This window comes from Medicago sativa, chromosome 1, assembly GCF_051527215.1.
Source record: "Medicago sativa cultivar Bolivia chromosome 1, Bolivia_mono, whole genome shotgun sequence".
Taxonomy (NCBI): domain Eukaryota; kingdom Viridiplantae; phylum Streptophyta; class Magnoliopsida; order Fabales; family Fabaceae; genus Medicago; species Medicago sativa.
In genome coordinates, this window is record NC_140749.1 from 35964221 (window position 1) to 35992060 (window position 27840).

The 27840-nt window shown below is 31.8% G+C and overlaps 3 protein-coding genes across 5 annotated transcripts; 1 reads left to right on the forward strand and 2 right to left on the reverse strand.

Annotated features, from left to right (window-relative positions):
• Positions 1–203: 203 nt before the first annotated feature.
• KUOX1 (KAR-UP oxidoreductase 1) lies at positions 204–8581 on the reverse strand. The gene is made up of 4 exons (XM_085717363.1): positions 8296–8581; positions 7126–7330; positions 2161–2203; positions 204–944 (listed from the first exon to the last, which is right to left on the reverse strand). The coding sequence occupies exons 1-4, from the start codon at positions 8527–8529 to the stop codon at positions 362–364; spliced, it is 1065 nt and encodes a 354-aa protein (XP_085573489.1). The 5' UTR covers positions 8530–8581; the 3' UTR covers positions 204–361.
• Positions 2944–6894, reverse strand: LOC146954631 (uncharacterized). 3 transcript variants are annotated; one of them, XM_085717371.1, is made up of 4 exons: positions 6755–6894; positions 4129–4487; positions 3431–4035; positions 2944–3348 (listed from the first exon to the last, which is right to left on the reverse strand). In XM_085717371.1, the coding sequence occupies exons 2-3, from the start codon at positions 4477–4479 to the stop codon at positions 3433–3435; spliced, it is 954 nt and encodes a 317-aa protein (XP_085573497.1). In that variant the 5' UTR covers positions 4480–4487; positions 6755–6894; the 3' UTR covers positions 2944–3348; positions 3431–3432. The 3 variants fall into 3 exon arrangements, with proteins under 3 accessions (XP_085573497.1, XP_085573504.1, XP_085573493.1); XM_085717378.1 differs by having other exon boundaries at positions 4129–4481; positions 6755–6890; XM_085717367.1 differs by lacking the exon at positions 6755–6894 and having other exon boundaries at positions 4129–4497.
• Positions 8582–21467: 12886 nt separating the features above from the next.
• LOC146954632 (histone-lysine N-methyltransferase, H3 lysine-9 specific SUVH5-like) lies at positions 21468–25338 on the forward strand. Its single transcript, XM_085717383.1, has 4 exons — positions 21468–21574; positions 22236–23661; positions 23751–24024; positions 24989–25338. The coding sequence occupies exons 2-3, from the start codon at positions 22251–22253 to the stop codon at positions 24020–24022; spliced, it is 1683 nt and encodes a 560-aa protein (XP_085573509.1). The 5' UTR covers positions 21468–21574; positions 22236–22250; the 3' UTR covers positions 24023–24024; positions 24989–25338.
• The last annotated feature ends 2502 nt before the right edge of the window (positions 25339–27840 follow it).

Here is a 27840-nt window from a genome sequence, read left to right on the forward strand (position 1 = left end):
CTTAACAGTGCAGGATAATTCAAAGTCAAACCATAATTATACCCCACTACCCCATGTATTGTGGAAAGTATGAAATTTCATTGGCTGGAAGGTATTCTTGAGAAATTCGCTATAAATTTTCTCGCTACAAATAGCATTGCTGTGGAAGCGAATGCAATGCATCAAATCCATGTGTTTTGCAATGATGAATACTATAGCACATATATATTAAAGGATAATTTATATTATAATCACTCACTTGAAAATGGACAATATAATTTGCTTATTACATAACCATGCACTCAGTCCCTCAAAAAAAAAAAAAACCATGCACTCAAATTTATTGGGAGACAATCATAACTGAAACTGAAAGACCACACTCTTAGTTGTAGTTATTGTTCTTGAGGATATCAATGAAGCTCTTCCCTTCAGAAATATCATTGGTAGCCAGAAAATCAAGAAAATCTCTAAAGCTGCTTTCCCTATATTTCTTAGGGTTTTGATCATCCACAAGCTCTTTAGCAGTCTCCATTTTATCATCCATTCCCAAACTGAATAAACTAGTAATAGAGATTCTTGTTTTGTCCTTATTAAGGGTAGCCCTATGGACAACACTCTTGTACAAACCATTGCTTAATACCTCAAAATGGTCACCTACATGCACTTGAAGTGCACCAGGAATGTGTGGTACTGTTTTCCAAGTTTTGTCCTCAAAATCCATTATTTGTAGGCCTTCACAACTTTGGTATAGAATGGTAAGGCAACTGTAGTCAGAGTGTGGTGGGAGGCCTAATGCAATATCTGGTTGTGGACAAGGTGGATAGCAATTCGCTGCAATCACTTGCATTCCATCTTCAAGCTTTTTTGTTAGATATGATGGATTTATTTCAAGACTTTCAATTATTGTTGACATCACCTCTAAACCCACTTTCTTCACTTCTTGGCAATATCTTCCCATCTTTTCCCTGCACATTTAGAACGATTTTGTTTAATTAATTCAATAGTTTTTTTTTATCTTGAACAACAAATTTATTGTAGTATATATCTTATAAGAGTTAACTATAATATTACAACAGTTTGAGAAGTCAAACACTTTGACACAATGTTATCAAAATCGGGATTTTACTTCAGGTTGAAAGGGAAGAACAAAATTGAAAATCGTAAAATCGCATTCAAAATTGAAGGATTTTACTCAACTACTTTTGTAGAATCGATATAAGAAATAGTAAAATCGCAATCAAAATCGATGAATTTTACCAAAACAAAAATAATGCTAAATATATGTTATAAATTATATATAGTCATAAATGACTCAGTTTAAAGTCCACAAAATATTTATACATAAATGACTAAAAAAATTGGACAAAATACTTCAAAACCCTTTAAAATCCTGCAATTTCGTACGGATTTCATGATTTTGTGCGATTTTGATGCGATTTTACTAGGATTTTGCTTATTTTGAAATTTTGTTATGAATTTGAGTCGTTGAAGGTGAATAAAGTCGCAAAATCCTAGATTTTAGGATTTAAGTCGGAATTTTGACAATAATGCTTTGAAATGTCATATCATAACACATGCTTGAATGTTAATGTAAAATACTTTGAAATATTAGAAGTCCACAAAACTAACTCGTGACATTTGGTTATGGATATGATATGATGATGTATAAGAGGGAATTGCAGTGATGTCACGGTATACGATTACTTTTAGATATTTCACTACTAAAAAAACAAAAATTAGTGAGGGAAATTTAGTGAGGGAAAACATGAAATCCCTCTCAAATTCCGTCACTAAATTTTGCGACCAAGAAATTTATGAGGGATTTTATTTTTTCCGTCACTAATTTTCCTCTCTAATTTTGCTTTTTCTAGTAGTGTTTATTAGAGTAAACGTAACATGGGCAATCTAGTCTAGTAGAGTTCCATTGTTCAACTAGAATACATAAAAGTTACTTTTATGCAAAATATACACATGTGCTATATATGGTATAAATTAATCAAAAAGGCCCACCTTTGACCCATCCTTTTAAATATACTAAAATAGTTTTTTTTTTTTTAAGGAAAATATACTAAAATAGTTTTTTTATGCAAAACTATATACAACACACATGCTTGCACCCGACCCGTTTCGTTTTCCCTTATGGATTATCTTACACAATTAATTTGAGTGAATGTAATATACCTGTAATCTGATGGATTTTCTGGCCACATGTGAATCCAATCCTTTAGGCTCTGTTTGGATAACCTAAAACTAACGGAGCGGAACGGAATGGAGCGGAATGGAGCGGAATGGAATGGAACGGAGTGGAACAAAGATTCCATTCCATTGTTTGGATATTATACGACGGAATGGAACTAATTTCCCACTCCATTGTTTGGAAAGTGGACGGAATGGAATTAGTTATAACTTTTTTGTTCCATTTTTACCCTTTGCTTAGAAAACTTCACTATGTTGAATTTATAACTCAATTCAATCAATATGTGATTATTTTGATATTGTTCATAAGTAGCACAAGAATAAACATTAGCAGCTTAAATTTTGATCCTGTATAAGTTGCAACTAGTGTATCTTCCTTTGGCAGACTATACCAAACAATAATAATATAGAAAAGTTATATAGGCTAGCACATTAATATGTGCAAACAGCCAAACTGTTACAAGACAGAAAACATGTGCAAGCCAAAAATTAATACACCAATACAAAGGAACCCACCCAACATACAGGATTGATGCGCAATAAAAAAAAAACCTTCCATAACAGCTAAAACAAATACAACAGAAGCCTATATCAGAACTAATAAAAAACAAACCACCTTCATTATTTCATCATATCATATGATCAAAAACAAAACACTATACTAGCTCCATTTTCTTCAAGTGTAAATGTAACTTCTGCTACCAATGTGGAAAGAAATGGAAGCATGAACATTTATGCAAAGAGAGAAAATATTGATGATTCCCCCTATTTTAGAGCTAACAGTAGCAGATTTCAAATTTTGACTAACAGAGAAAAGTAATGAACCTTTACAATACCATCATTCATGAGTACATTGTTTTTATCTTCACAATAACAGCAAAGCAAAAACCAAAAACAGCCCATAAAATAGCTGCAATCCAAAACAGCAAACCGAAAATACAAAAATCAACCCCCAAAAACGCAGACTTCCAACCTGCTACAGCAGAAGCTGCTCCAAACAAAGCACAGAAACAGCCTACAAAATTACACAGGCTCCCAACATCAAAACAGTAGGACAGCAGCTACTTCCCATTACCAAACCCAGACAACAGACCTTCCTCATAACACAATGACAGCTCCCAGACACCACTTCATTGTAGTTGACAATACTATTCTTCAAGGACTCCACAATACCTGCAAATTTTCATATACAGATACTCAATTTCAGTTGATAAAACACATAAAATTGCATAAAAGTGATAAATAAATATATTACCATTAATAAAAAGGATAGTCGGGCACAATGAGATGTAACATTTCCTTGCGGTTATCAATTGGAATTCCATTAAAAGCTTTCAATGCATCATCATTCTTAACAAGGTACATGTATACTTTAGGCAAGGAAGCTGGGTCAACACCAATTTCGACTAATTCAGCCCAAATATCTCCACCATTAGCACTCTTACTCTGTTTGACCAACTCCTCTGAGCTCATTTTAAACACCTCAACCATTGTCTTTAAAGTCTTAGAAATTTCTCTCATGCTTGTATCATCTTCAACAACCTTTTTTGCTCGTTTTTTAGTCCTAGATGATGACACATCTTGAGAAGTAGAAATAGAAGGCCTTTTCGGAGAACTGCTGGAATGATATATTTCGTCATCAACATCAAACCTCTCCAAAATAACTTCATTGGTTTCAACCAAATGATCTATTTCCTCTATGGTAGCACCATGACTCCTGCTATTTGCAGCCTTTCTTGCTCTCATTTCAAAGCCTGTATCTTCATGATCTCCTGTTGCTCGATCTTTTCCAAAAAGTTTGGCTAATTTATAATAAAACGGTATAGGCTTGTGTCTCCATTCAGCAGCTTCGGGTTTTTTCTACGTGAAAAATAAATAAAACAAAAGTATCACATATAAAGTTTGTAATGAGTAAACTGAAATAAAAGTTATTCCATTAAAAGTAAATACTACCTCAATTAGCCTGTCCCAAACGTCATCTTCAGCAGTCCACATATTTGTCGTAGAATCCCATCCGAATCCACTCAAACCATTCTGAAAAAGGTCATAACAAGGAGTCCACTTTGCTTTGATGTTTTTCATGTGATCTTTTATCTTTTCTTTAGAAATTGGTTTGTCCGGGAAGTGATTCTTCAACTCTTCCAGAATGTTGTCCATAGCGCTTGATGTCATACTATTTCCATTTTTATTTCCCATTGTTAGTTGATGCAAATATGCATCAATCAAAACCCCATCCATAGCAGTAGTCCAATTGCATGTTTCTAGGCCTTTTGATTTCCTTGGCCTCTTTGAATTTGCATCCATATCTAATACTAAACACATCAAATGACATATATAATAAACTCAAACAGAAGTACTCCATTTAAAGTCAAATGCAATCCAAAAATTACAAACTCATATTTAATCCAAAAATTACAAACTCAAAAATACAATCCACAAATAAAATTCATTCAAAACATAAAAACATCATTCATAAGAATAACAACTCATTAGGAAACTATTTAGTACTCTATCCACATAGAACCCGCAACGCCATCTCTAATTGGCTCTCCACTAACTGCATCAACATTGTCTTCTCTTTGATCTTGACGACCCTCTTGAGAATCATTTTCATTTGCAAGATCATTCTGCACCTCATCTATTAGAGTTTGGTTGGGGTCTTCACTCATCAAATAGTTGTGTAATATGCAGCAAGCAGTGATGATTTTATTTTGAGTTTTAATACCAAATGTGGGCTCAGTTGAAGTTTGTAGAATTGGAAATCTCTTCTTCAACACTCCAAATGCACATTCAATCGACATTCGTAATGACGAATGTCTATGGTTGAATAATTCACGAGGGTTTCGAGGTGGATTCCTAGAATACTCTTGTAAGTGGTACCTTTCTCCCCTATAAGGTGTGATGAGACATGCCTTTAAAGGAAATCCTGCATCACCCAAATAATATTTTCCTATAAAAAATAACGAGTTTATTAGTTTGGCTAATCTAGATACTTGTACAATTCTGGTGTGTTCTTATTTTTTTTTTACCTTGTGGAACTTTAAGAGGATATGCACGTGTCAATGCACTCTTAACTATTCTAGAGTCGGATGCTGTTCCTTCCCATCCAACCAAGACATATGTAAATTTCAAGTCAAATGTGCATGCAGCCAAGACATTTTGTGTTGGGTAATCTTTTCTACCACGATATCTAGGTGCAAGATGTGCTGGTACTTTAACACGCACATGTGTACAATCAATTGCTCCAATACAATCCTGACATTCAATTAACATATTAAAAGTGTATAACATAACTTGTTAATATTTGTGTAAGACACAATTTCTATTTACCTTAAAATACGGGTAGAACCTATTGTTGTTAAGTATCTCCGGAGGAACTTGTGTACCATCAGGTTGTTTCAGAAATATCCCCTCCACCTCTATCAAAGCATCTAGTACTCTATGAAAATGACGACTAACTGTTTCACCAGAACGTCTAAAGAAGAAAGACATCACACGATTTCTCACATTATGTCCTACTATGTAAAGAAACTTTGCTACTTGTTCCTCAATAGACGCCCTTCGTGTATGTGTAAGTCCACCGCGATCTCGTAATAAGGTGCACAAGTTTAAGAAAGCTTCGGGACTCATACGAATTATATCATAAGATCGATCACTTCCTATAATATGTTTCATTAGCTCATTTCTAACTCTCTCCCTATGCTCTGTGATTCTAGAATGTATTTGGGCTCTTCTAGACTTGTTTTTTAGTGAACATATTAGAACAATAATGATAGATAATTGAACAATCATCATTTGACATAATTTCGCATATTTGGCTCTTATGTCTTCGTTGGTCATCTATAAAAATTCAGGAATAAAATCAACTTTTAGCATAAACTCGAATAAAATCATGGGAATTTAAACATATACTGTGTGCACATGTGAAAGAAAAAAAATCACAGGTTTGAGGATTGTATGGCTGTTAAGCTAAAAGGCTGATGATACCATATAAAGGTTATGATATTATATATTGAACTATTTGATAAAGTTTATCATCATCTCTTTATATAGGGAGAGACATGATTGATTACATTAATAGGCAAGATATGTATTTGCTGTACAGAATGAATGAGATTCAAAAGCATTAACACACATGATTAAATACATTAATGTAAATGATTATAGTCAACTATGAGAAGGGAATAGAAACAGCTTGATTCACGTGAGGCTAGTCAAAGGTAATATTATCCAATAGTTATAAACTCCAGTTGTAGGGCACATAAAGAATAGATTTTCTCATCAATATTCAACATCTAAATTGAGTTAAACTGAGTTCACAAAAATCAACAGGTTTTTCATTTTCTAGGGCACATAAATAAATATACAGATTTAGAAATATGGATTCACAAATAACAATAGATCTAATACAATTCAGAAGAAGAATAAAAATGAAAAGAACAATCACTATTGATTTGGGGAAGAAAAAGAGCATAACTACTAATTTGGGAAAAATAAAATAAGAAATGGGTAGAGAAATAACAATAGATGATAACAGAGATGAAGAATTACAAGAAAAAGAAGAAGATATTTGGGTTACCTTGTTGGAGTGAAAAGTTGCAATCAATAGAAGCAGAGGCAGTGAACACAATGAGAGTTGGAGAAGATGACAAGATGGAATAAAAAGGCTAATGTGAAAAAAATGAGGGAAAGAAGCGCGCCATTGAAATTTTGGGGAATGAAAAGTGAGGACAAAATGGTAATTATATCATTAGTGTGGTTCCATTCCATTGGATACACCCCAAATTGGGTGGAATGGAAAATTGAAGGAATGAGTGGTATTGGATGGAATGGGTTCCATCACACTCCATTCCATTCCATCCCTTTTTTGCAAAACCAAACAATGGAATGTGGCTCCATTCCATCCCATTCCATTCCATTCCACCACTCACCACCAATCCAAACATAGCCTTAAGGGGTTAGCGTAGTGTTTGAGAAAAACCCTCCAAAACTGAACTTTATCAACTCCATCTTTTATGCTTGTGCAATATCTTACTGGCTTGTAAACATCATTTGACATCAAATTCACTTTTTCTTTTGTCGGTAAATCAAAAAATTTGGATGCCACAGATAAAGCTTCCTCTAGCACTGATTCACTCACTCCATGGTTCACAACCTGAAAAGTTTCCAAATTCAACCAAATGAGAATCGATATATATATATATATATTGTATTTTAGAAGCTTAAGTGCATATACCACTTGATTAATTCAAAAATTAATAGTTGAGATTTAAAAGGCTTTGTATATTAATTTTTGTACACAAACCGACTATACAAAAGTTTGGCATGCACACAAAATCAGGACAAAGGTGTATTTTTGTTTTCTCCTAAAAATAGATAGAGAGAAATATCACTATTTATTTAAAGGAAGACAATACACCACCAAAAAAGGGAAGACAAGACACTATATTGTTATAAATTTTCTATGCTACAAATTCAAAGTATATTAATTTAGATTAAGAAAGTTAATAAGATTGCTAAAAAAAGAGTTAACAAGACAATACTATGCTAGCACCGACGGAATGAAAAGGAAAGTTTGTATTACCAGGAAGCAGGGGGAAAAAAGTTGAAAAAAGTATAATAACAAAGGGTGAAAAAAAAATCTTCAAAAAAAAAAACAAAGGGTGGAAAAAATTTCTTCAAAGAAAAAAATAAAGGGTGGAAAAAAATGTTGCTGACACATATTTAAGCATGTGCTTGAATATGTATTTTTATGCTCAGTGTATGTTTACAACAAATTTAAGAAGTGGATCACCCAGTTAGAGAACCGCGGATTCAAACACACACCAAGATGTGAAAAAGAGAATTTATTTTCCCATATTCAGAGTTTCTCGCACATTCTATTTTGGATTTCAAAATTCGGAAAAAATGGAGATTTTTGAACTTTTTTAACAACTTTCGAATTATATAATTGAAATATCATAGGATGCGCAAGAAGTTTAGAGGATCGAAAAAGAAACTGTTCTTGAAAAAATATAGGGTGCCCCATGTACAACCCTAAATCAATTACCAAAGTCTACATTGCTATTATAAGATATTAATTAATTGGTATGGCTCATAAAATTAAATAAAGAAACTTACTTGAAAGAAACCTAAACGACGACATGAATCTCGAATTTCTTGAATGACACGAGACCTTGATGCTGAGCCATTCTTAAGAGCAGCCATATCAACAACAGCAAGACTAGCATATTTTGATTCCAAATTTGGCCTATGCATGCTTGGAATTACAAAATTTTGAGGGACATGAGAGATACTCTTCTCTTGAGCATTGTCTAAAGTATAGAATGAACTTAGGTCTTCACCATTCTCCATTTGTGAAATTGTGATTCTAGAGCTCAGCACTACCTAAAAGCTCAATGCAATGAAAAAATATATATAACATTTTTCCAAACTACGTAGGGTTTTTATAACACAAGTTTGAAGCCAATACTTAATGACGAAGTTAGTTAATGCTTTGAATTGAAACCGTTAGCAAAATTGTGATAATCTATTATAAGAGCTAGAATACAAGAAGTGACTTTTGTAATAAATTGATCTGAATTTGGTCTAGGTTGTTTAACAAGATTAATTAGTTCAATGTTGAACTAGCTAGAGAACATTCATGTTGTGTCAAATACTATGCAATTGGGCCAAAACCACTTAGCCCAGTATGTTGTTAAAACCAAAGCCTGAATTTAGTGAGCTCATAGTGGTATTAGATCGTTGACCAAAAATACGATGGTGGTATTATTATTATTATTATTATTATTATTATTATTATTATTATTATTATTATTATTATTATTAGAGTTCTTAAATGTTTTTTTTTAAGGATAGAGTTCTTAAATGTTGTATAACGGCCTCTCAAAAAAAAAAAATGTTGTATGACGGCATTAGAATCCAACACCTCTGCCATATGCTTATGCTTATCCAAAGTTTAATTTTCTTTTGTTATGAAGTGGATCTGAAAAATAAACATTTTTTTTTCTTTTGTTGTTTGTATCAGGAGGAAATTAAAAAAAAATGTATATTTTTATGAGTTATGCTAAAATAAAACATAAACTTTGTGTTAAAAATATAAATTTTTAACCTTTCAAAACATTGAATGCACAAAAATAAGTTTTTATTGACTTTTTAATTTGTGTCTTAAGAGCACAGGTTAACATTTCCCTATTTTAATTGTTTTTTTAAAGGGATTTTATTGTTTTGTTGAATGAATATGTTTATACCACTACATAACTACTATACTCTTTCAGTATGTTACAATTAAAATATAAATTTTTTATTTAATTTTATATATGTTATAGATATATAACTTTTATATATTTCTTTTATTTAGCTCTACATAAAAAGAATATGAGCAATTTTCTTCTCAAGAAAATGAGCAATTCTTTCTTTGCTTTTAATTAATTTGACCATCGTTGATACCATAACACTTTGGTTCTTGATTGGCTTGTTATAGGAATTTTTTTAAGGATAGTTACTGGATTGTGTTTGTAGCTATCTGATTTTATGCTTATTTTTTGGTTAATAGTCATTTTGATCTCTAGATGTGTAACAAGTAGTCATAATAGTTTTTAAATGTATCGAAATTTTAAAATAGTCATTGATTGTACACTTCCTTAATCAAAATAGTCCCACATGTTAAAATGTTTCATTAATATTGTCATATCAACTACTTAATAGATTACTTGGTGATTAAGAGATGAAAATTCGCTTTTTCCACTGATCCAGCTTGAAAGACAAGCTAAAACTGCATTTTGCCCGCACAAAAGCGCAAGGGTGCATGTTGAACCAGAAGGTTAGCCTAGACTTCTTTCACTTGTTGATTTCCTTCATAAGTTGAGCAAAGAGAATCAAAGATGTTCTTAGTGTTATTCTATATGATGAGCTAGAAAGTACGTTAGAGGGGGGTGAATAGCATTTTTCATTTTTCAAAAGACTTTGCGAAAGTGTGGATTGATAAGAGTATGACTATTGAATTTGTGAGTCTTGGTGACAAGAAGATTAAGACAATGAATATCAAATAAGATTGGAAGATGAATTGAGAGGCTCAAATAATGAATCTTATATAGCAAGTTAATAATCAACACATTCGTCCAAATTGCAAACCAAACAATCTCAAACCTTAATAACAATTAAGAAAACTAACACCTAATGAACACAAAACATATGAATCAACTTGTTTGAAGATTACTTGAAACTTGATTATGAGAATTTAAATTGAAAGAATTTCAATTAAAGTAATTGAGATTAAGTAAAGTAAAAGATAGGTTCACAATCAAATTAAGTTGTATTTAACAAGTAATTCATATGTAATTAAAATTGTAGGAATCTAAAAGGATATGGAAGAGAAGAACACCAGGATTTATTGTGGTTCCCCATTTCGTCCTCGCTTCGGGGTACCTCTACTCTTCTCAATAGAAAACGTCTCTATCAAGGACTTCCACTATGTTGAAAAATGTTTGCAAATTGTTATGATTACAAATTATTCCTTTGATAACCTAATCTTCAATCCTAAAAAACCACAACACTACCAATCTTCAAGTACTCTTGAAATTGGAAATCCTCTAAGTCTTCGAAACTCAAGCTTCCATGCAATCGTTGGAATTCCTTCACCTTGAATTCTTCTTTGCTATGTCTAAAGCTTGGATCCCCTTGAACCTTTGAGAAGTTAGAAATACCCTTGCATTTCACCTTGGAGGTGGAAAGAAATCCCTCTTTACCTTTGAACCCTTGATCCTCATCCAAGTTCCTTTAAAGAAACCAATGTGCAATATTTGTGGCACTCTAGCAATCTATGACTCAAAATCCACAAAGAATCTTAGAAAAAGTATTTAATCTGAAGAACAAGTGGAGAGAGAGGTTTAGACAATCTAGAATGATATTTGCAATTGATTCAGTAAGTTGGAAGGTGTATGGGTATAGCTATATATAAACATGAGTGCTAAGTGTAATTTTTGTGGCAAAAACAACGGCTTGATTCAAATCATACTAAGTATGAATCGATTCAGACATGTGAAAAAGAAGAAATCTGAAGCTATGAAGATTGATACGATTCAATGAACATTTGAATCGAATCAGCTGTTTTTCCATAGGAAGGTTGATACGATTCAAAAGAGTACATGCAAGGAAATGAATCGATTCAAAGTGACTCAGATGAAGATTGATATGAATCAAAGAACAGTGATACGATTCATTTAGGCAAATCACAAGACCAAAGAACTCAAATGATACGAATCAAACAATTTTGATTCGATTCAAGCATGATACGAATCAAAATATTCATGAAACGGTTCATAATGACGTGACCACCAAGAACCAAGACCAGAAAACTCAAATGATACGAATCAATATTTATCCAGACCCTCATCTAAAATCATTGGGAATTACAGGGAGGAGGGACGGGAATGAAGAGCTTGCTCAGTTAAGGAACTTGCTCACGCGATTTTGACAACCAAGAAGGTTTTTTTCTTCTTAAACACCTTGCTGTTCATACCATCCACCAATTGGCAAATACATTGGTTTCTCTAGGTAACTGAGGAAAAGCTACCAAAGAGAAAGATTGGATCCCCTTCAAACCACATTCACATACTTGTAAATCAGCAATTAAGGTAATAGATCCCCAAGTAATTCATGGAACATAACTAGGGTAAGAGAGATGGATGTGTTGTAATAGACCAAATTGTGGGGCCACACATTGCGGATTATATAACAATCTAATTAGGAAGGGTTTAATCATCTAGTTGATTCATACCACAAAGTATATATATATTGATGGAAACAAGAGACTGATTTTCGTTAACAATCTAAAAAAATAGTTGATTCTTATGAATTCTTGATCAAATATTTTGTTGTAATAAATATTATGTTAATTTAAGTGTATTATAAATTCTTGGTCAAATTGTCAAATATGTTCAATTCTTGACAATTTGAATTATTTATCGTTAAATTGTCATTTTCATTTATGACATTTTAATAGTTTATGTCCCTGTATTGAAAAAACTAGTTAATTATAATTCGGATTAAAAAAATTTGAAATACAACAAATAAGCTTCGAATTATAAAATCCAAACGGAAAAAATGATCAATTTGAAGGCACTTGAGAAGCGAGTAGGGTGAAAAAAGAAATTCCAAAAAATAAAATAAAATTGAAGGTCAGTTGGACTTAAGTCTATTAGGGTTTGTGGCCTTTTGAAGTAGTTTTGCAAAAAAAAAAAAAACGAACACAGAGTGAGAAGAGTTGTTGGACTTAAGTCTTTTGGGGCCTTTTTATACGTTTTATTATTTACACCCCCAGAAAATAAAGCTTTGCTATATACACCCCCTAGTTACAAATTTTTTTTTGGGCCCATACCGAGCTAGGCCGTCGCACCCCTGGCCTATGCATAGGGCCGGTCCTGGGACCGTTGGAGGTGGAAGTTACATTCTTCTCATTGTTATAATGTTAGTAGCGCATACTCTTATTTGACGAAAGTGGAGGATAATATTATTATTTCGGACAACCCTCATGTGTTTGTAGTTAAAAAAGTCCCCGTTAAAAATTAATATATTTGTTTGGCGCATGCTTTTTAACTGCATTCCTACAAAGGTGAATTAATTTGGTAGACTTTGTTATCTAGTTCTAGCTTGGCTTGGTTTTTGAATAACAATTCGTGGAAATTTATATGATCATCTGGTTCAGTTTGGTGGTTTAGCTCGAGATAGACTACATTGGCTCTTAATATCATTTGGTTTGCAGTCATTTGAATAATCTGGAAGGAGATAAATAGTCACATTTTCAAACAGAAGGTAAAACACTTGCAATCTTTGAGTCAAAAGGTTTAGTTGCAGGCTTTTTAGTGGTTGAAATCGATATATGTTTCTTTCGATTTTGATTTTCATTATTGGAGACTTAACCCATTTTCTTGCTTATCTGTTGTAATTTAGTTTTGTTTTCTCTCTTTTACTGTTTGGAATTTGTTTGATTTAACTATACTTTCATAAGTTCTTTTTGGTACATATTGTACTCAAAGAGCTTATTGGTGTTTTATCTTGGTTTTCGGGTGTCAAACATTGATTACGTTTGAACCTTTTAAACCGGTGATATCTCATTTTTTCTTGGGAAGGGAAAAAATAAGCAAAACCCTTGAGAATCGAGGTCCGGGAATTGTTTTCGCTACGGGAAGGTGTTAGGCACCCATAACGACTATAGTATCCTATAGGAACCGTCTTTAACTTCTACGCGCGCACTTTATTTTAAATGCTATTTTGAAAGAAAATATTAAGCCTAAGAGTATTCTAAGTGAAGAATTGGAGGGAGAAGAATGTGTTTGAATTTTTATTTTAGTTGAATTGAAGGAATTTTGTTCCTTGCCTACGTACCCGTTTAAGGGATCAAATCCACCGTAGTTCTCTTCCAAAAATGTTTTTGTTTTTGTTGGTTGATTTTAAGTTTGAAAATGGGATTTTGAAGAATAAGAGGGAGGCCTCAAGGGCATGAGATTTAGAAATGGTGAGGTGGAATTAGTTATTTTGGAAAAATATGGTCTAAGTAATATTAAGATTCATTAAGATTTTGATTAAGAAAAGGAAAATTCAATGGGATTTTGATCCCAAAGGTTTATTTAAAAAATGGTTTGAGTGATATTGTTCATATTTTTTGAAAAATTGATTTTTCTAAGTATAAAGCCTAAACATTCATCTAAACATACAATCCTAAACATACATCTAAACATGCATATATCTAGCTATATACCTAAAGTGAGGTGTGTGCATGTGTCGGTGCTTGTGTCGGTGTACATTATTAGAGTCCATTGTCCTTTACATCATTGGCCTAGATACATTCTATGGTCTTGCAAGAATTTAAAAATGCATAAGAAAAATATTACAAAAGCTCCTAAGTCTTTACATTCTAAGCCTTGGTACAAATTAAATCGCAAGAGAAATGGAGATGAATATGGGATGGAATGTGGATGCTTATGAAATATATGAGACATGAAATGAAATGGTTAGTAACACATGGTATTATTAAAAGAAATAAAGCAAGAGAAACACTATAACATAAAGCATAGAAAACAAACCAAAACAAGGGCAAAATGAGTGCTAAAACATGACTAAAATTTGCCCATAAAATGCAAGAGCCATATGACCTATAATTCTCACATTCCAACACACTTTTAAAGGTTTAGAATCAGATTTTAGAATGGGAATTAAGGCAACATGGTGAACTTGTCATTTTGGAAGCAAACTTAGGCATATTTGCATTATTTATTTACACAAGTAACTTGTAAACTAAGTAACTAATCAAGGTTCACACTCATGCAGCAATATCAAACACAAACAGTGGCTAAAACTCCATAAAATCAAGTGGTATAGGTCACAAGTATTCATCAAGAAATTGGAATTGGAATCAAGCAAATTTTCATCAATTTTTTACACAAAAACACCACAAAATAGCAAGAAAATTAACACATTACCCTTTACCATTTTAATATGCAAGAGTCATCACAAAAACACTACAAAGTTATCAAGAAATGTATATGAAAATTTCTCTAGAATTTTTAAAGGTTTTAGGCTCAAGAACTTCACAATTTTTGACAAAAATGGTAAACATTTTACAAGAAAATACTCCTTATTTTTTTGATCAAGGTTTAGCACATAACAATACCACAGAAATGTCAAGAAAACAATCAAGAATGCATGGAAAATCTTTTAGAAATTTTAAAGGATTTTTTTGAACATGCAGGGGTGCAATTAGCAAGAGATCAGTAAAGCATGCAAGAAAAGGGGGGGGGGGGTGTGCATAGCAGAAAGTCACACAGGCATGGGAAATGGGCTTAAGAGGCGGGTTAGGGTTGGAACCATGGGTCGAACCGGTTCGTTGGCCTATATAAGGCCTTGAACCGGTTCTGGTTCACTTCCCCTCTCCACTTCTCTCTCTAAAACGAAACTAGAGAGAGAGTCTGCAAATGACTCTCTCTTCTCCGACGAGACCTCCCTCCTCCGACGTGGTGGCCCATGGCGGCGCCGCCGCGTCGAAGTTTCAACCTACTCCGATCTGAAAAATAAGCACATCTTCTTGAAGCTCTTTCTATCCTCTTTATGATTTCGAAAACGTTTTCTTGAAAAAGAGCTTAGATCAGAGTAGATCTAGGATTGAATCGTTCGGTCCTATATCTTCAAAGCTTCTTGAATCTCATGAAACGAAACCCTAATCTTTCTATCTTCTTCACCGATTATGGATTTGGACTCAATTTTCGCAAATAAACGGTGAATCCTCACGAATTGCACTTTTAGGGTTTCGGTTTTGATGTTTTTCGAATGTTTTCATGATTCTTGCTTCGATTCACCGTTTATTTACGTTATCAAATCTTCGATGATGATTTATAACAAAAAGGCGAGAGGATTTGATGAGTTTACCTGGAGATTCTTCGTTCTTTCTTCTCCTCTTCTCTCTGTGTCTTCTTCTTGTGATCACTTGATTGTTCGAATTGCAGGGTCTGGAGATTCTTCGTTCTTTCTTCTTCCCTTCTCTCTGTGTCTTCTTCTTGTGATCACTTGGTTGTTCGAATTGCAGGGAGAAGACACGATTCAGTGATGAAGTCTTCGTTTGAAGATATCTGAGAATCGAAATGATTCTCAACTTAATTGGGAAATTTGGAGCTGTTGATTCGTTTTCTGGTGAAATTTGTTGTTGAATGGTGTATTTGGTGATGAATCTTGCGTGAATTTGTGTTGGATTGTGTTGTTGAGAAACGGTTAGGGTTTGAAGATTGTTCAAACCTTCATCGTGTTCTTGTGAAATTTCTGGGTTTGATCCTTTTGATCTGGGAGAGAGAAAATGTAATTGTGTTTGTTGAGTTGGCCGAAATTGAATGGTGATCTCTGACACATGGATGAGTTGGCTGGTATTTATAGGCCAGCTTGTGACTTGTGACCCAATAAGCTTTTGACACCTGTGCTGGACTGATGACTTGGACATGGGCCTTTCTGCAATTTTTAAAAACTAAAGGACCAATCTGTAAATTTAAAAAAGACTAATCTGCAATTTAAAAAAAATAAAATAAAGTTTCGAAATATCAAAAGAGGACTTAAAAATAAAACTTGAAATTAGAAAAAGGACTTGGATGCAATTTTTGGAAGTTTTGAACTAAAAAAAAATTAAAAAATAAAATTGGAATAAAAATGGTAATTTGACTAAACGTAAAGTGAAACGATTAAAATTTGACAAAACGGACTAAAATGAACCAATGGCTTAAATGAGGTACTTTAAAGTAACCTCTCTATGCCGAAATTTCATGTGAAATGACCAAAATGCCCCTGGGGCTAAAACGACTAAAAATGACTCAGATGAAATTTAAAAATGGATTTTTAATAGAGAATTGAAACAAAAGTTTAATTAACCCAATTTGAAAGACTCAGAGACAATTTTTAAGATTTGAACAGAGTTTTGACACATGAAAAGACTAAAATGCCCCTAGGGGCTAAACTGACTCAAAATGACTTCAAATGCAATTTTTGAAATGGATTTTGTCATAGAATTGAAATAAGGGCTTATTCAAACTATTTGAAAAGACTCAAACAATTTTTCAAAGATTGAAAGAAATTTTAACATAGGAAATGACTAAAATGCCCTTTTTCATGAATTTTGCAAATAATATTGAAATAAAATGCAGAGAAAGATGTAATTGATCAGAGACTGTTCACATGACTTGAAATACAAGAAAAGAAAGACTGAGTTTGTATTTTTAGGTCCAAAATTAGGGTATAACAATTGGTATGGTTTAATATGTATTTCCTCCATCCTAAATTATATGACGTTTTAGGCATTTTACACGTATTAAGAAATATAATTAATTTTTTATAGGTAAGAGATATTATAAGTTCTTTTACAAAATCGTCCATATTAAATGGTGTAGAAAAGATAAATTAAAGAATTGAAAAAAGTGATAGTAATAAATAGTTAATGGTATAATAGAAAAAAGGGTTAAATATGTTTTTGGTCCCTATAAAATCTGGAACTTCTAAGTTTAGTTCTTACTTAATTTTAATAGTTTTTTTAGTCCCTGTAAAAATAATTTACATGTAGTTTTAGCCCTTACTAAAACAAAGTTTTTCTAATTAAACTCTTAAAAATTTTAACGATTTTTTTTTTAGACAAATTTAGAACATTACAAAAGGTTCGTTTACTAAAATTTAGTATTTTTTAATATAAAATGAATTAAATATGAATTTGTTGAAAAGATAAAAGTTCAAAATAAAAGTAACAAAAATGACGTAGAAATAAAATTTTGAGATAATTTTGTGAAGATGAACTTTTCATAATGTTCTTAACACTTGTGCAAAAAATTGTTCAAAATCTTAAAAGTTTAAACATAATTAAACAAATTTAGATTTAGTAAGGACTAAGTGCAAAAAAAATTATAGAGACTAAAAACACTATTAAAATTAAGTAAGGATTAAACTTAAAATGTCCTAATTTTATTGGGACCAAAAACATATTTAACCATAGAAAAAATAACATTAATATTTTATTGGTACTGTTAAGTGACTTATAGTTGATACAAATTTTTTTTTTCTCAATATGACTTATAATTTGAGATGAAGGAAGTATTTTTCAGTCTATTTAAAACAAGAAAGTCTAACTTACTAAAGAGGGAGGAGCAACACTTTTGAAATACTCTTTATTTAGTCCATATTCTATGACGGAGGGAATATCTCTTTAATCTCTTTAAAAATAAAAGTCTAACTTTTATTTTTGAAGGAGAAAAGTCTAACTTATTAAAGATGGAGGAGCAACACTTTTGAAATACTTCTCATTTTCTTTAGTTTCTTTCTCCGGTTTTCCTTTTATTAGTGAAACAAAGTGCAAAAATTGAACGGAGACCATGGGTCAAATGTTGATGGCTTTTTTGTAAATAAAGCATGGACTTGAAATAATTCTCCAAATCAACTATGTTGAACTATCACCAAAATAGCAAATGACTTTTTTTTACTGAACATTTCATGTCTCTTTCTTTAATGCTAGATTGAGCTATGTTTTGGGAAGTCATTTTCTCCCTTTTGATGACCAAAACTCACCAAACTTAAGGAGCGCGATTTGTCTTCTATGTTGAAAGAAAGGAGCAATTGGTCCTCCTCCCCCCCTTCTTGGAAACTGTCTTCCTCTTCCATAATACTAGTACAATATGAGTATAAATACAAATTTATTGGGATCATGGGTATAAATACAAATTTATTGGGATCAAGAGAAAAGAGTTAGTTGGCCATCGTCGCACCTCTGCAATGGTCATATAAGAACTAGTTGTTGGAGGTTCGATCATCGGCACCCCTGTGCACAAACACCAAATAAAAAAAAGAGGAAAGAGTTAGATTATCATAACATGATAACTAAAGTTTGAATTTAAGTTGTAAGAGGTGTCCACATTGATATTATTTTTTGTTAGTCTAGTGACTAGAATTCAATTTTTAAAATGAATAAATGGGGTGTCTGATATTTGAATCCCGACTCATGTATATTATTATAAAAAAAATAAACATATAACAAAACATATGGAAAATCAATATACCGTGACTATAAATTACACAAAAAAAAATTATCGTCTCTTTATCTTATATTAGTGTGAGTATTTTTTTGGTGGTGTCCGAGATTCGGACTCCAGACCTTGTATATATTATGCATTATCCCTATCAATTGAGATAAGTTCACGAGGATATTAGTGTGAGTATTATGCAATAGGTTTTTCTCTCTATTTAATCATTACTATTATTATTAATTCTCCAAATTGTTTGCTTCCAATTTATTTTAGCAGTTACAGTGAGTAACACGTGAAATTAACTGAAATAATTCAAAAAAAAAAATATGATTGAGTTATATCAATGGAGTAAGAATCGTCTTCATTTATTTAAAATAAAAAGATATTGTCATTTAAAAAGATATAAATATAAAAACCTATAAAAAAAAATAGATAGCGGGTTCCACCACCATTAATTATTATGTTTTTTGAAACATATTTGTATTTTTATCTCTTCAAACGAAAGAAATTGAGAGAATTATAAATAAAAGAGTGGAAAAAATTTAGGTACAATTCTTTGAGTGTTTTTCGTACGGTTCTTAACTAAATTCACTATGATTTCCTTAAATCCATAATTTTCTCAAAGTTTTTTTTTTTTGACAAGATTCTCAAAGTTTGTTATATCTAAAAAAAAATTGTATTTTTAGTTAAGAACTATATGAAAAGCACTTAAAGAATCGTACCTAAGTTTTGTCCTATGACAAAAAAGAAAAAAAACTTATGTTTGAACTGTTGTGGTTGTTTTTAGTTACAATTTTTTTTTACACATTTTATTTTTTTAGTTAAAATTTTGTATTTTAAGTGATTTTTAATTTATCTTTAGCTATATCTCTTAAATTTTTAAAAAAAAAACATGTTGGATCAAGCGGAAAGAGCTAGAATATCATAACATAATAAACTAAAGTTTGAAACACAGCGAGGTGTCCACATTCGATATTTGATGTGTATTGAATATGACTAATTCTGAAAGATAAAACATATGGAAACTATTTATATAAGAAAATAAATTACTTGACGAGAAAAAAAATAAAGTATTGACATATTCCTATAAATTTAATTTACAATATATAAAATTAACATTTAATTTGACCAAAAAAATAAGCAAAATGTTTTTTTTTTGTAGTGGCCGGGGTTTTTTTTTTTTTTGTAGTGGCGGGGGTTTGAATCCCGGACCTTGCATATTTTTATGCATTGTCCCAACCAGCTGAGTTAAGTTTACGAGGACAAGCAAAATTTATTTGATATTAAATTTAATATATTGATAATTAATTTATTGAAAATAGTAAATTCAAAAATAGTTTTTTATTAGAGTTTATAAAAATGAATATTAATTAATTTTTTTAAATAAAATATGAATTTTTTGTTAGTATAGGTTTATAAATATCTCTTATCAAAGTTAAATCTAAAAAAGTTAATAAATCCTTCAAAAAAAAGTTAATAAATATTCTTGTATCTTGTAATATGTGTCATTGTCATGTCATCAAACAAATTTTCATCTGGTCACTATTATATCATATTCTTATTCCATGACTTGTTTATTTATATTCACTGTGCAGTAGTGATTAAGTTTCATCACAATACTTTAGTAAAAAATATATATTTTAAAAGATTCTCATTGTTTTAATAATGTAAAAAACATTTTTTTAGTAGAATAAATTTAAAAAAGTTAATAAATATCTTGTATTTTGTAATATATATCAATTGTCATGTCATCAAACAAATATTCATTTCGTCACTGTCATATCATATTTTTATCCATTAACTATTCACTGCTGCGCAGCTACGCAACAGTGATTAAGTTTCATCACAATTCTTTGGCAAATAAAAATATTTTAAAAGATTCTCACGTTTTAAAATCAAATAAAAATCATACTCTACACCTATAAATAGGGAAATGTTAACGAGTGCCTCTGGGGCACTCTTTAAGGACCATAAGTAGTACTCCCTCCATCCAATAATATATGACACAGTTGACCATATTACGCATCTCAATGCATAATTTTGAGCTTAAACATCTTGAATAATATGTTAGAAAAAATTATGAAAATTTGATATTTTGAAAATACTCATCGAGACGAATCTAACGACATCTTATATGATATTATTTATCTTTGTATATTAGTAAAAAAATATGGTCAAAGTACGTTAGATCAAAATTGCAAATTTTCAAATGGGTCATCTATTGCGGGACGGAGGGAGTAAGTGTTTATCAAAATGTGTGTAATCAATGTATAGAAAATCGAAATATTTAACTTTTTTAAAGAATAATTGCTTATTTGAGAATGCTTAAAGAGTGCCCCGGGACACTCGTTAACAAGACCCAATCTCATACTCCCTCCGTTTCAAAATGAGTGTCGCTTTAGCCAAAAAAATTTGTTTCAAAATGAATGTCATTTTCAGTTTCCAATGCAATAATAACTTTTTCTTTTCAATTCTACCCTCCAATTAATACTCAACACACTACTTCCAAGGTATTACTTTTAAAACTAACCAATTGTTAATAAGGATAATTTGGTAAAATAACCATTCTCTTTATTTTAATCATTGCATTTCTTAATATGTGTGTAAACACCTAAAATGACACTCATTTTGAAACGGAGGGAGTACAAAAAAAGTCATGCCCCATTTTTAAAAACAAAAAAAAAAAGAAACCGTAAAAAATTGATATATTTTATTTCCCTATATATATAAAACCGCCTCTCCCACTCTCCCACTACACAAACCACACTCTTCAGTTCACTGAGTAGTTTTTCTGTCATTTTGGTCTGACTCTATAGTCCAGAGTCTCTCTCTCTCTCTCTCTCTCTCTCTCAACAAACAAGGTTTGTCTTTTCCTCTTCTTCTCACTAAGTTTATGCATAGTTTCTGATTTTTATTACTCCATGAAAATGTTTGGTTCTTTCTTCAATAATGCTCTTACAATGTTCAAGTAGTTTTGTCTAATCTTTTTACTGTTTGTTTCACTGTTTCTCCTAAAGTTTTAGTTTTTATGTTTCTTTATATGCTAATGTTGAAACCCTTTTGTGAAAATATGCATAGTTTCTGATTTTGACTCACTCTTTCAACTACTTAACGGAGAAGTTTTGTTCTTGAATAATGTTGTTACTATGCATGAGTAGTTTCTCTGATCTTTCAACATTTCTCCAAAAGTTTTAGTTTTTATGATTCTTTATATGCTTTTGTTTAACCCCTTTTGTGAATGTGATTTTTGACTCACTGGTAAAGTTTGTTTCTTGAATAATGTTCTTACCATGTATGAAGTAGTTTTTCTGATCTTTTAATATTTTTCAAAAAGTTTTAGTTTTTATGATTCTTTATATGTTAATCTATAACCCCTTTTCTTGTTTCACCATAATAATGATAAATGATTGGTTTTAATTGATTTTTTGTTCTTCAGGTATTAAAAATTGAAACTTTCTTGGGTCAACACTTTAATGTGCCTTGATTTATAGTATTAATGATGAATATTTTGTTTTTTTTAAGGTGTTTTATTTGCTGATGAAGATGCAAAGTTCAAAATCTTTTGGGAGAAAGCGTGAAGAATGGTCATATACTGAGAACCTTTCATCTTCTGACAAGATAAGTAGTGACACTGTTTTGAAACGGAGAAAGGTGAATAAAGCATTAACAATTTTTAGGGACTTATCACACAAACTCTATTGTGAATACAAGTCAAACCAACCTGTAAAATTGAAAGCAAAATTAAGGGCTTTAGCCGAAGCTACAAGGTTTATGAAGGCGAAACGTCAATGGGAAAACACCGGAAAGAGAATAGGGCATGTAGATGGAATTGAAGTTGGTGACCAATTTCAATATAGGGCCGAACTTATTGTAATCGGTCTCCATCAACAACACTCATGTGGTATCGATTATTTGGGTAAAGGGGAGGGTTCTTTGGCAACCAGCATTGTTGTAACTCATAGATATGCGAATGTTATGAAGTCTTCTGGTTGTTTGCTTTATGAAGGTCATGGTGGTAACCCTAATATAAGGGACGGTGTCGCGCCTCATGATCAGAAATTGGCGCGCGGAAATCTTGCTTTGTGGAATAGTATGAATGCGGGGAGTCCTGTTAGGGTTATATTGCAGGTTTCTGAAAAATCTGAAGTGATGGAAGAGTTGAGCAACAATGTTTCTTATTCATACATATATGATGGGTTGTATTTTGTGGACAATGTGACTCGAGTAAGAGGACAATTTGGAAAACTTGTTTTCAAGTTTGTGCTTAAGAAAATTCAGGACCAACCGGCTAGTGTTTCCCCTCGAGATGTTTTGGGAACTTTCCAGAAGAGACACAATTCTGAAGGCCATGTTCTCCCAAAGAATGTTTTTCCTCGAGATGTTATGGAAACCAAAACTTTCCGAAAAAGACAAATGTCTAGAGGTCTTGTTCTCTCCAAGGATGTTGTTCGAATCAATGATATTTCGGAGGGCAAAGAAAAGTTCCCTATTCGGGTGGTGACACCTATAAGCTATGTGGAGATACCTAAACCCTTCGGTTACCTAGTCAATATGACTTATCCAAAGACGAATCGTTCAATACTAGGTGGTGGATGTAATTGTAAGAATGCATGTGTTGATTGTCTTGAATGTGTTTGCATAGCTAAGAATGGCGGGACATTAGCCTATGATGGTAACAGAAAACTTGTTTCCCAAATGAAATCATCCTTTATATATGAGTGTGGCCCTTCTTGCTTGTGTTCCTCGTCTTGCATCAGCCGAGTGAGTCAATCCGGTATTCAGTTCCAACTTGAAATCTTCAAAACAAAATTGAAGGGGTGGGGTGTTCGAACACGCTCTTTCATTCCATCCGGAAGCTTTGTGTGTGAGCTCATTGGAGAAGTTGTTCATCTCAACAACAAAAAAGTTGGATCAAATCTACATGTTGATGAGTATACAATTAATATAGGTAATGTTTTTCGTTGATGATGAATATTTAATATCTTTGTCAGTTTGTGTTTTGTACTTCATTTGATTGATGTTTTATGCATTTTGTAGGTGCTTCTGGCAAGGTCTTCATTGATGCAACGCGACATGGAAACATTGGAAGGTTTATAAATCATAGTTGTTCTCCTAACCTAGTTGTGAAAGATGTTATGTATGATCACAGTGATAAGAGTTTACCCCACAAAATGTTGTTTGCTACAAAGGACATACCCGCAGGTAGAGAGCTGAGTTATGATTACAATTGCTGCAAGGTGAACATCAAGGTTTTGAGTAAAATTTGCTACTGTGGTTCATTGGAATGCAATGGACAAATCTACATTTGAAGGTATTGATTTTGAATTGTTTAAATATATATGAAGTGCTTCTTTTTGACTTATTTTAGCTTAGGATAAATTTAAAGATCTATTCCATATGAACATATTTAAATCAGTAATTTGACTCAAGTTTAAATACACTAATAGACCAATGAGACTCAACCCTGTTTTTATACTTAACATGACATCTTAGGATAAATGTTAGTAGTTAATTTGTTAAATTAATATTTTATTCTTTTTGAACCAGGATTTCTACTCAAACCCCAACCCTCTTCTTGGGTTTTTAGAAGCTATATAAACGTAAAAAAAATGGGTACCCATTATAGTGTTCATCCCTATAAAATGGGTACCCATTATAGTGTTCATCCCTATAGTTGTATATCCCTATAAAATGGGTACCCGTTCATCCCTATAGTTGTATAATAGTATAATATCATCCCTATAGTTGTATAATAGTATAATAGATGGATAGATGGAGCGTCGCGTATGTAATGAAAATCAAGACATAACTCATCCTTACAAAACTTACAAAACTGGCTTGTACATTGAGAAGTGCCTCCTCTTTATAAACTCTTCTCAGGAATCTTATCTATCCGATGTGGGACTAAATCCCACCGAGTGTTGGCCACTAACACACCCCCTCACGCTTCAGCCCAACGATGGACCCGATAGGCTCTGATACCATGACATTCTTGATATTATAGTATATATTTATAGTAATATTATTCACATTCTTAAAAAAAATAAAATTATTCACATTGATTTGAGTAGATTTTGTAACTTAAATTATATTTATATATTTTCTTTAATAGCATTGACTTTTGTAGATCTTGTAACTTAAATGTATTTATATACTATTTTCTTTAATAGCATTCATAGCTGTCATTAAATATTAATATTGGTAGTAATTAATAAAACGAAATTCAAGCCTTGATTATATATTGACATTTATGTTTCATCATTGTTATTTTTCAGGGTAACGGTATGATGTGCGCTTACTGAAGAATTTGGATTTTAAGGACCAGCGATTAGAGTGTATATAATGCTGATTTAAATGTCTAATTACTGTAGTCATATTTTTATTTATTTGTTTATGGATTATGATTAACACGGGCTGGGGTTTTAATGTTGGCAGGGTCTAACTGTTATGTAATAGGATTATAATTAGTACCCCTCAAAAAAGATTATAATTAGTATAAGGGAAATATTAACGGGTGCTCCGTTAAGGGCTCAAAGTGGTAAGTGCTCGTTAATAATACCTTAGTAGTTGGTATAATCCTACTAGTAAACATATTCGATCAATGCCTAGGTTTTTAATGTCACAAGTCTGATTGCACAGTTTAGGGAAGTAGGAAATTATTTGCGAAAACACTTTCATTTGATTGAATGGTTAGGAAAATTTTTATTGTGAACAATAATGGTTAGGAAAAATTATTAATTTTACTTGGTTTGTAAATTTTAATTCGTTCCTTAAAAAACAATTGTAGAGCTAATTAGCACATACTCTCTCCGTCCCGGAATATCTGACCCATTTTCTAAAAAAAAGTGTCCCAAAATAACTGAGTCATTTCAATTTTCAATACAACTTTCATCATTCCCAATACAATATAACACTAAATAATACTACCTCCGTCCCGGTATAATTGACCTACTTTGGTTTTTCACGCAGATTAAGAAAAGTGTATAAATAAAGGGGAAAGTGGAATATATTGTATTGGGAATGATAAAAGTAGTATTATTTAGTGTTATATTGTATTGGGAATGATGAAAGTTGTATTGAAAATTGAAATGGGTCAGTTATTTTGGGACACTTTTTTTTAGAAAATGGGTCAGTTATTCCGGGACGGAGGGAGTACTACTTTTATCATTCCCAATACAATATATTCCACTTTCCCCTTTATATATTTTTCTTAATCTGTGTGAAATGAGCCAAGGGCTCAGATAAATTGGGACGGAGGGAGTAATTGATAAAATAGACACTTGAGTAAGTGTCTATCATGATGGATGTTTAGGCTTTGTTTGGGAGTTTGGAGAGGAGAGGAGAGGAAAGAAAGGTTTTGGAGGGTGAGAAATATAGAGAAAAATGGAGAAATATTTCACATTTTTTTGCAAAAGTATTTTTTAGAGAATGATAAATTAATGATTCATATATATTTAATATTAAAAATATTGTAATAAAATAGATTAAATTTGAAGAATTCATATAAACTCTCCCATACAACATTTTATTTCATCTAAATGAGAAAAGTTTTGTATTATGAAGAAAAGTTAATCCCCGAAAACCCTCCCCTCTCAATGTTCTCTATTTCTTTCACTTGCTCCTTCATTTTTTTCAAACCCCTTTCCTTCTTTCCTCTCTAAACTCGCAAACAAAACCTTAGTGAATATTATGTTTTACCAATGAAGAGCTAATTCATATGATTAAAATCAAAATTAAGGTATAAATTGTATTATAATTCTAAACATATACATAAATGTTTATCATGATAAGTGTTTTGTTATAATATACAATTAAGTTGTTTATCCAAATAGACACTTAAACTATTAGGGGAAAAATGTCATTTTCAATCCCTTAAAAAAGAACAGGTAGGTTAACCATTTTTGGTCTGATTACTGATTAAGAGACTAAAAGTAGGTTTTTCTTTCTCGTTTCCACGGCGGCACTTGTTAATAGGATCCAAGTAAGTTTCATATTTTCGTGTGGGACCAAATAAATTTTCACTCTATTTTTTTTTTATGTTCACTCTAATTTCTTCATTAATTTAAGAGAAATGATATTTGTACATTTACTTTTTGACAACTTTTGAAACAACTCTCTCTCTCATACTCACATGTGTTTTTATTCTCTCTCTTCTTTTTTCTCTCTCCATTGTTTTTGTTCAATAAAAAGAGGAGAAAAGTAGTTGTTACGAAAGTTGTACAAAATTGGTTGTACAAATATCACTCCTCTTCATTTAATAAAAGAGTACTCCCTCCGGTCCTTATTATAAGAAAAAGTTGACTTTTTAGGTTCATTGTGTAAGTGATGTATCTAGTCTATATTTATAACAAGATACACTAATTATTCTATGAACCAAAAAAGTCAATTGTTTCTTATAATAAGGACCGGAGGGAGTAGTTGTTAAATCAAATGTGTTAAAATGAGTGTTACTAGCATTATAAAAAAACCAAGTCAAGACCAATGAAGTTATCACACATTTCACTTTTAGACATTAAAATTAAGGAAAATGTTAACAAGTGCCTTTAGGGCACTTGATAAGAGGTTTAAAATGGAATTTTTGTCTTGAAATTTATGCATTCAACACATTAAAACATCAAAAAGTAACTTTTTCTGCATAAAAGTTATCAATTATTTCTATTTTTTGAATCTTTAACAAGTGTCCTAAGGGCACTTGTTAACAAGACTCTAAAATTAAAGGAAAATGATAACTTGTGCCCTCAAGGTACACGTTAATATGAATCAAATATAGAAATAATTTATTGAAACTTGCACTTTACATTTAACTTTTAACTTTTTAATGAATTGAATGCACCAAATTTTAAAAAATATTTTATCTTTTGGACTTCTTAACATGTGTCATGTTGACACAAGTTAACAATAATTAGTTAAACTTCTTACGGTCGATTACACAATTGTTTGTGATTTTGATCTTAAATATCTAGTAGTACTTGTATCTATTGTATGCATTGAATTGAACTGGACCACCAACCAACCACCTCTCCCCTCTCCCTTGTTTTGTCTCTTGAATTTTTTGGTTCTCTTGCTTGGTTAATGACTGAACTCCTTCTCCCCTAGGCCCTAGTTACCTATTGGATTATAACCAAAT